The 9,092-nt window shown below is 50.8% G+C and overlaps 2 protein-coding genes across 2 annotated transcripts in view; one reads left to right on the forward strand and one right to left on the reverse strand.

Annotated features, from left to right (window-relative positions):
• Window positions 1-258: 258 nt before the first annotated feature.
• Window positions 259-5,129, reverse strand: LOC105886644 (translation initiation factor IF-2-like; the record flags this gene model as incomplete). The annotated part of the gene is made up of 4 exons (XM_023511217.1): window positions 5,116-5,129; window positions 4,606-4,897; window positions 3,809-3,843; window positions 259-280 (listed from the first exon to the last, which is right to left on the reverse strand). Coding segments are annotated over exons 1-4 (363 nt in total), but the record flags the coding sequence as incomplete, so codon positions are not given.
• The window catches only part of PITPNC1 (phosphatidylinositol transfer protein, cytoplasmic 1), a 290,502-nt gene continuing 286,047 nt past the window's right edge, over window positions 4,638-9,092 (forward strand). Inside the window, exon 1 of the mRNA XM_012803243.2 lies at window positions 4,638-5,499. Coding sequence (XP_012658697.2) covers window positions 5,452-5,499 — 48 coding nt within the window. The 5' untranslated portion in view covers window positions 4,638-5,451. The remainder of the gene's footprint in view (window positions 5,500-9,092) is intronic.

Consider the following 9,092-nt stretch of genomic DNA (forward strand, 5'->3'; position numbering starts at 1 on the left):
CTTTTTTTTTTTTTTTTTTTTTAGACAGAGTCTCATTTGGTCACCCTTGGTGGAGTGCTGTGTCATCTTAGCTCACAGCAACCTCAAACTCTTGGGTTCAAGTGATCCTCTTGCCCTCAGCCTCCCAAGTAGTTGGGACTACAGGTGCCTGCCCTAACACCCAGCTTTTTTTTTCTTTAGAGAGACAGTGTCTCACTTTATCATCCTTGGTAGAGTACTGTGGTATCACAGCTCACAGCAACCTCGAACTCCTGGGCTTAGGCGATTCTCTTGCCTCAGCCTCCCAAGTAACTGGGACTAGAGGTGCCTGCCACAATGCCTGGCTAGCCCAGCTATTTTTTAGAGATGGGGGTCTCTCTCTGGCTCAGGCTGGTCTTGAACCTATGAGCTCAGGCAATCCACCTGCCTTGGCCTCCCAAGTGCTGGGGTTACAGGTGTAAGCCACTGCGCCTGGCCTCCTTAGCCTTCATTTTGACAAGCTAAATGTCAGTCTCTCAGGCCAGGTGTGGTGGCTCACGCTATAATCCTAGCACTCTGGGAGGCTAGAGGGTGGACCCCTTGAGCTCAGGAGTTTGAGACCAGCCTGTGTAAGATGGAGAAACCCACTCCCCCATCTCTACTAAAAATAGAAAAACTAGAGGGTGTTGTGGTAAGCACCTGTGGTCCCACCTACTTGGGAGACTGAGGCAGGAGGATGGATCGCTTGAAACCAGAAGTTTGAGGTTGCTATGAGCTATGATGCCATGCCACTCTTAACGCCAGGGTGACAGAGTGAGACTCTGTCTCAAAAAAAAAAAAAGTCAGTCTCCACAAGCTTATTCTTGGAGTAGCTAAACATATAGATAAGATTAATGAAGGCTGGACATGGTGCCTCATGCCTGTAATCCTAGCACTTTGGGACACTGAAGTGGGAGGATCACATGAGGCCAAGAGTTTAAGACCAGCCTGGGAAAATAGCAAGACTCCATCACTATGAAAGAAAAAAAGAGAGAGAGAGAAAGAGAGGAAGAAAGACCAAATAATGTCAACCTAGGCTCTGTGGCTTAATCCTAGCCCCTCTGGGTGCCTGAGGCAGGAGGCTTGCTTGAGCTTAGGAGTTTGAGACCAGCCTGAACAATGCAAGACCCATCTCTACCAAAAATAGAAAAACTAGCTGGGTGTGGTGGTGTGGGCCTGTAGTCTCAGCTACTCAGGAGGCTGAGGCAAGAGAATTGCTTGAGCCCAAGAGTTTGAGGTTGCTGTGAGCTATGACACCATAGCACTCTACCAGGGGTGACAAAGTGAGACTCTGTCTAAAATAAGAAAAAATCATCCATTACCACATCCCCCTTAAATTGGGCAGTGTTTGTGTGTGTGTTTATAGGGATGTTACTACTAACATCCAGTAGGTCAGGGCAGGGATGCCACTACACATTCTACAATGACCCCACAACAAAGCGTTATCTGGCATAACATGTCACATACGCACATATCTAATAGATGTTTACTGGGTGCCTCAGTATCCCTCACCGTGCTTCATTTTCCAGACGATACAGACGGTACATGACCTATCTTCTCAGGAAGCTTACCATGTCAGGGAGTTGGAGAACAGGTGAAACACTTGGAGTACTGGATGTAACATTATATATAAGGGCCACACTTGCACTTGCGTACAAACAAGAACCAAAATGAATAGTATGCAGAAGTGTTTTGGGCTATCTAGAAAGGTAAAGACTTTTCTAGAATGGCTGTGTGTGGGAGCTAGGGTTTGCAGTGGTCTTTGATGAATGAACCCACCAACTTGATAGTGTGGTTAGAGAGAGGAAGAGGGGAAAAGCATACTGTTTTGCTTTAGGAATATTCTAAAGCAAATATTCTGGGGATATTCTAGGGATAAAATACGATTTGGGTAGAGTCACAAAGGCTGTTGCTATGCTCGCCTTTCAAGGCTATTTTCAGAGGTGGGTCAAGACCTAAGACTTGTGTCACACAAACAGAGAGGTTTCAGTGAGGGCAGATAGCATCAAAATGTCCTGCTTCAGAGATTGTCACTTATCTGAGAATATATGCTGTCACAGACATTCTGTTTCTCCTGGTCTTATCATTTCTTTCTGCTGATTTTATTCTTTCTTCTTTTTGCCTGTGCGTCACCCCTATTTTTAAAATATGTGATGATCTGTAGCCACAGATTGTAAATTGCTAATGGAACATCATTACTACCCATAATGATGATAGCAAATCTTCAAGGCTCTTTGTAGGTAGACATTGAAACTTCATTGGTTGAAAAGAAACAAAGATGCAATTCTCCTTGCCAGACACTGCCAACCATACTTAAAACATTTTTAAACAATCTGCACTTGACCAGTAGGTGGCGCTCGCCTCCCTTGGAGTGAATGACTTATGAATGAATAAGCTGGCTCTGGGCCCCCCACCCCAAGCAGGGTTGTAGTGAGTACCCATCCGTCCCCAAGTTCAAATCTTTAGAATTCATCCTCTTTTCTGCATTCCCAGTCTAGTTCAGAGCCTCTCTGTCACCTGTAATATTATAACATGATAAACTCCTACCTCTGGTATACTTTTATCAAGCACACTGTCATCAGAATCACTTCCCAACGGCTCCGCGCCTATAGCTCAACCAGCTAAGGCGCCAGCCACGTACACCTAAGGTGGCGGGTTCAAATCCCCAGCCCGGACCCGCCAAACAACAATGACGGCTGCAACCAAAAAAAAAAAAAAAAAAAAAAAAGAATCACTTCCCAAAAGAGATCTGAAGGCCCTGCTTTAAAATAGTGTCTTGGAGGATGAACTGGGGAGAGGGATTCTCTGTGAAGGCAATGGCAACAAGCAGAAGGGTCAAGGTAGAAAAGTGGAGGCCTTCTCCAGCCAGTGGACTTGTCTCCTTTAACAGAGAGCTAATGTGAGAAAAGTAGATTCAGAGCCTTGGAGGCTCCTGCCAAGGACTTTTGACTCACTCAGGCAACAGAGAATCATGAAGAGGCTTTGAAGGTGGCAGGGTTAGAGCTGTGCTTGCACAAGATTAATGTGACCAGGCATGCGGATCGACTGAATGAAAAGAAAAAAGATCCAACGGAGAAGTCAACTGACAACGTGAGGTTTGGAGAAAGGAGGATATACAGGACGATTCATGGTTTGAGAAATTTAAGAGTCGTTCCTCTACCATGACACCCATCATGGAATCCTTCCTCCAGAATCAATGTCTAGGAAGCCAGGAATAGACAGGCCACATGTCCTGATGTCCTAGGTGTATGCCTGTGTGGCTAGCCAATACGTTCCCTAGCTGCTTCTGGTAAGACTATTAGGTGCCCAGAGCAAAGTCACTACACTTGTTTTCAAGTAGGAAGTAGAAAAAAAAAAAAAAAGAAAAACAGCTTGAGTTTCTTGCCGTATCACAGACTTTCAATGTGTTATTATTCAACACTACAGTGTCGCATTTAGACTTTCCACCTCGAGGAATTTGGTTTAGCTTTAATTAGTTGCTGTGCGTATTTCTGAGCCAACTCTGGAAAGCATTTATTTAGAAAATAGTTTTCACTAAAATATAAGCTGGATATGGGGTGTCATTTACAGAGCAGGCTTCGCATCACCTTCAGACAGTTATGCATTCTCTCTAGTCATCTGCCTGGCTTTTGCTACGAGCCCATCATTGTGATCTTGGCTAGATACTTATTAATCATAACCCCAAATATCTTAAGATTGAGACCAGGCATATCACTATCCAAGCTCTATGAGTAGCTGCAGAACTTTAGATCATGACTATTTTTCAGAGAAAAGATTATGCTTACAGGTTATTCTTGTGCAGGCAACTGACGCCTTTTTCATCCAGCAACTTTTCAGAAAAACAAGCTTAAAAATACCAGACAAATGAAAAACAGACTTCAGCAGTTCCGTGCTGCTTCCTGAGTAGCTGAAGAATGTGCTTCTTGTGGTTAAATGAGGGATCTGTTTAATATGGATGAAATACCAACACTCCAGGCATTTTCATTGACATTTCACTGTGACTTTTTGAACTTAGGAGAGCTGATGCCAAAACCTACTCTTTCTGCTCTGCAAACCCTTGGAGAGCTGGGCCGGGAGAGGTAACGAACAGGCCAGGTCGGGTTCCTTCTCTCTCTCTCCCCCTCTTTCTGTTTGCACTTCACTTTCATTCCCAGTTTTCCAAGATTTCTTTTCTGAACCCAGTTAGGAAACCAGGCAAGGGTTTGCTCTCCTGCTCTCAAATCCCATCGCCTCTCCAGCACCGGATTTGCTTACTGGACCAAAGTGAAAACGTTCGTGGTGGGCATTTGTACAGACTTTTTGCTAAGACCGAGAGATCAGAAGCCTCCTAAAGTGGCTGGATGGGGCACTGCGGCACCCAGGGCACATTTGAGAGCAGCTTCGAAGGGCAGAGGGGCCGAGGGAAGCCCCTCTTCCCGGCGCACCCAGCACCGGCCGGACTCGGCTGGGGGCAGCCCCGCCGCCTGGCAGCAGCCCGGGAGAGACATGCTGTTTTGTTTAAATCGTCCACATTCTTTGCCATTTCCCCATTGGCCGGATGGGGCTACCCTCCCCGCCGCGGCCGCTGCTGATGTCAGCCTCGCTCGCGCTCGCTCCTCCCGCACCCACCTCCCCGGCCCCAGGCACACTGCAGCTCCGCGAGGACTCGGCGGCCCCGGCGAGGTGGCTGCAAACTCGCGGGCACGCACGGCGCTCGGGGAGCAGAGGGACTCGGGGGAGGGACGCGCGCGGAAGGCGCCAGCTTCCTTGTCGCCCGCCTCTGGCAGCCGCGGGCCGAGGTGGGAGGCACCCGGGGCCCCAGCGCGGCAGCGCCGAGGGCGGCGGCGGCGGCGGCTTCCCCTTTTTCCCTCTGCAGAGCTCTGGAGCAGCTCGGGGACCGGCCCTAAAAAGAGCAGGAAATCTTGTTTACCGCCCGGGGAGAGGAGCCGATCGAGCCTTTGTCTGGAAAGTCAGCATCTCCGGCTCCGGCTGCAATGTGCTCCTGGTGACATTAGCACTGGGCAGATCGGCCGGAGGAGGGGTCGCCAGGTTCAGATCTGCTTTTCGGAGGCGGATCGATCGGGTGACTTTTGTGCATTCGTTGCGATTTTTCGGAAATCTCTTCTTTTCCTCCCTTGCCCGCTGCCGGGCATGTCCTGATCTTGCGGCCGCTCTTACCACCCCGGGCTGCTGAGCAGAGCCTTCTCCGGCGGGTCTCCCTCCCTCCTTCCCTCCCTGACTTTGCAACACCACGTTCCAGGAGGACAGACCTAGGCAAGCAAGGAGGCGGGGGAGCTGCAAACACCAGGACTTAAACCTTGACATGCTCTCGGGCGGCGAGGAGGAAGCCAGGAGCTGAGCGCACCGCCGGGGCTGCTCTGGGAGCCCTGCCCTGCGCCTGGGCGGCAGGCTTGCTGGTTCGGGGGGCACCCCTTGCTTCCCGCCCGGGGGTCGCCAGGTTCAGATCAGTTCAGGATGCTGCTGAAGGAGTACCGGATCTGCATGCCGCTCACCGTGGACGAGGTAAGCGCTGCGCCGCGCCCGGCCCGGCCTCGCCCGCTCCGAGGCCCCCGCCCCGGGGCGCTGGTTCCCCACCGCCGCCTCCCGGCCGGCGGGTCCACTGCGGGCGGCGGGGAAACAAGCCCAGGTGGACCTTGCCTCCCAAACCAGACGGCTGGAGGGGGAGGAGGAAGAGGACTCGCTGTTTTCACTTGTCACCCCCGGTGGGGGAGGGCGGCGTTGGGTGGGGCGATGGGCTCCAGGTGGGCTCTGTGGGCGCCCGGAATCCTGACTGCCGAGGGTTACAATGAGCCAAAGGGAGTTGGTGCGCCCCCTCCTTCCACTTAAAAAAATGAATAAGCCAACCCAAGAGCCCCAGACGCGCCCTGTAGCTGGGGTGTGGGGGACACCTGGTCCTGGTAGGGGCCCAGCCTCCCTTCCCTCCACTGAACACTCGGGGGTGGGGCGGGGAGAAGCCCCGCGCCCTCGGGATCTGGAGGTCCCGACCCTGAAAGGGCGGCGGTCCGTGCGGGCCTCGACTTCTCTGGGTCGCTGTGGACTTGGGTTCAGCTCCCAGCACGCCCGCCTGCCCTTGGAGGCTCCCGGACCCAGCTCCGTCCTTTCGCAAACCGCCTGGCTGGGAAACTTTCTGCGTCTCGGGTTTCTTCCGCCGCGGGGAGCGTGGTCCGCGGGCCAGTGGGAGCGGCGGGGGTGCGGTGCGGCCACAGGGGGGCGCTCCAGCACGTGGGTGCGCGGACGGCCCCGCTCCCGGGGCTGCGGCTGCGGGCGCCAGGCGCGGGGCGCACGTCTGGGGCTGGTCCTCGCGCGCCCCTGGGTTCTATTCTCCAGATCCCCCGAAGCGGTGAGTTCCATCATCCAGGAAATGGTGACTCAGTGGGGGTCATTCTGGCCCAGGCTTCCCTTTCTTCCTCCCCACCTTTTTGATTTCACAACTGTTTAGCGTCTGTCCAGGCACAGCGAGGGAGCAGTTTGAAACTCACTATCATGGTTTAGTGTGGCAACATAAACGGAATCATCCACCCAAACCGTCTTTATATTTAAGTGCCGGGCTTTTACTTCGTCAGAGAAGTTACTGAGCCACTATGTGAAAGGGACCCATGTGCTTTGAGAGAGAAAAAGATGTATAATTAAGAAGGTGGCAGTGTTCACAGGGGCTGTCTTCATTTGTCACCTGCAACAGGTGTTAAGGCAAGACCCCAGTACAATACGAGATCAAAGGAGCTTCAGGTTTACAAAATGTATCACAGGGACCCTGGGTGACAAGGAGGGAGAGAGTTCAGCTCCTCCCACCCCCAGTAACCCACTGAGTTTGGAGGGTTTTTTCCCCCTTTTTAAAATTTTAGATTAATATGAGGGTACAAACCATTACCTTATATAATTTACACATGACAGGTAAAAATCAGAGCTGCAGCTGTGTCCCACACCCAGGGAGCCGGCCATATCCACGCACTGTACCCACTGGCGGGGAAACTACTGAACAAACCCCCTCCAATCCTACCCTCCTGAGTTGAGTGGCGATTTCCTCTCATGTGGGTCTGTGATTGTTAATCTCCTAGTTTCAAATTGTTATTGAGTGCATGTGATACTTGTTTTTCCAATCTTGTGATACTTAGGAGAATGTTCTCCAGATCTGTCCAGCTTGTTACAAAGGATGCAAAATTTCCATCTTTTTAAAGGGATGAATAGTATTCCGTGGTATATGTATACTACCATTTATTCATCCACTCGTGGAGATAGATGGGCACTTGGGTTGTTTCTACATCTTTGTGATTGCGAACTGAGCAGCTATGAACATTCTGAGCTTTGGAATTTGTTGGCATTGGAGGAGGTAGCTTTTGAGCAGGGTCTGGAAGGGTGGATGCCAGGTGGGTAGGGCAAGTTTTGGGGTCTGTCTGACCTGGTAAGTGCAGAAGCAGCACAGAGCTTTGTAGAGAATGAGGAAGGGAAATGGTTAACAGGAGTATTTTTTTTTTTTTTTGAGACAGTGTCTCAAGCTGTTGCCCTGGGTAGAGCGCTGTGACCTCATAGCTCACAGCAACCTCAAACTCTTGGGCTTAAGCGATTCTCTTGCCTCAGCCTTCCTAGTAGCTGGGACTACAGGCACCTGCCACAACACCCATCTATTTTTGTTGTTGTTGTTGCAGGCCCGGCCAGGTTCAAACCCACCAGCCTCGGTGTATGTGGCGGCGCCCTGCCCACTGAGCTATGGGCGCCGCCAAGTCTAACAGTATTTTTTAAGTTAATGGTCAGCCGTAAAAGTGCAGTTACCTGAAAAGCCCTACATTTTGCATGCTTAATCTATTTTTCCCTGTCCTTACTTACAAGGTTTTGAAGGTGGGTCCTACTCCTGAGTCTTCTTTCTAGTGGTGGACTAAGGTACATGTTGTTCCGGGGTGGCACTGAATTGACGCTTTGTCCAGATAAATGTATGAGCAGTACGTGGTTCTGCTGGAGGATCAACAGTCAGACAGTGAAGCCGCCGATGTGGTGCAGGAGGCGCCGTGCTTCCATCTAGTCCCAGAATGTGTTCCTGCTGTTCATTTCGGTGGTACATATAGCCCAGCGGTGATGGCGAAAAAAAATTACTTGTTGTCTTCATGGTGTTTGTTTCCATATTTGTCTTCCCCCACTAATGTACCAACCCTCACATCGTATGCCCTGAAAACCATTCATAGATAGCTGCGGTGGCCGCGGTGACTGCTGATCTGTTGCAGCTGGCACTTTAGGACCTGCACTAACTCCATTTTGTCCTGGTGGTTAACAGGAGTATTTCTGGCAAAGGTTGGGATCTTCCTACCTGGAGGGCAGCTGAGCAGGGCTGGTTATCTGGGAAGTGTCCATGCCTCTATGTGGCCCGCTGAGGACATTTATCCGGCCTGCCAGGTGTTTTTGCCGCTGCTGCCTGTCTTGCTTAGGAGCCAACTCGTCCTGGCCTTCAGGCCAGCCCTCCAACGGTCTGAGGGACAGTGAACTGGCTCCCTGTTTAAAAAGTTTGAGGACCCCTGCATCTACTCCATCTCCTAATCATCTCCTAATGACCTTCTTTCTTTCTTTTCTTTTTTTTTTTCTTCAGTTTTTTGGAGACAGAGTCTCACTTTGTTGCTCTTGGTAGAGTGCAATGGTGTCATAGCTCACAGCAACCTCAAACTCTTGGGCTCAAGTGATTCTCTTGCCTCAGCTTCCTGAGTAGATGGGACTATAGGCGCCCACAACTGGCTATTTTTAGAGTTGGGGTTCTTGATCTGGCTCAGGCTGGGGCGGAACCTACCTCGGCGATCTACCTACCTCGGTCTCCCAGAGTGCTAGGATTACAGGCGTGAGCCACCACGCCTGGCGCTTTATGACCTTATTTCTTGGTAGGAGTTTGGAATCTAGGACCAATGCTGGGACTGCATGAAATATGTGTGTGTGTGTGTGTGTGTGTGTGTGTGAATGTATGTGTATATACAGGATGGCTATAAAGTTCACTTAAAAGTGCATTTTAGGAGTGGTACCTATATCTCAAGCAGCTGAGGTGCCAGCCACATACACCAGAGCTGGCAGGTTTGAATCCGGCCTGGGGCTGTCAAACAATGACAACTACAACCAAAAAAAAA

The sequence above is a fragment of the Otolemur garnettii genome, unplaced genomic scaffold (genome assembly GCF_000181295.1).
Source record: "Otolemur garnettii isolate 467f Iridium unplaced genomic scaffold, OtoGar3 scaffold00018, whole genome shotgun sequence".
NCBI classification, from domain to species: Eukaryota; Metazoa; Chordata; class Mammalia; order Primates; family Galagidae; genus Otolemur; species Otolemur garnettii.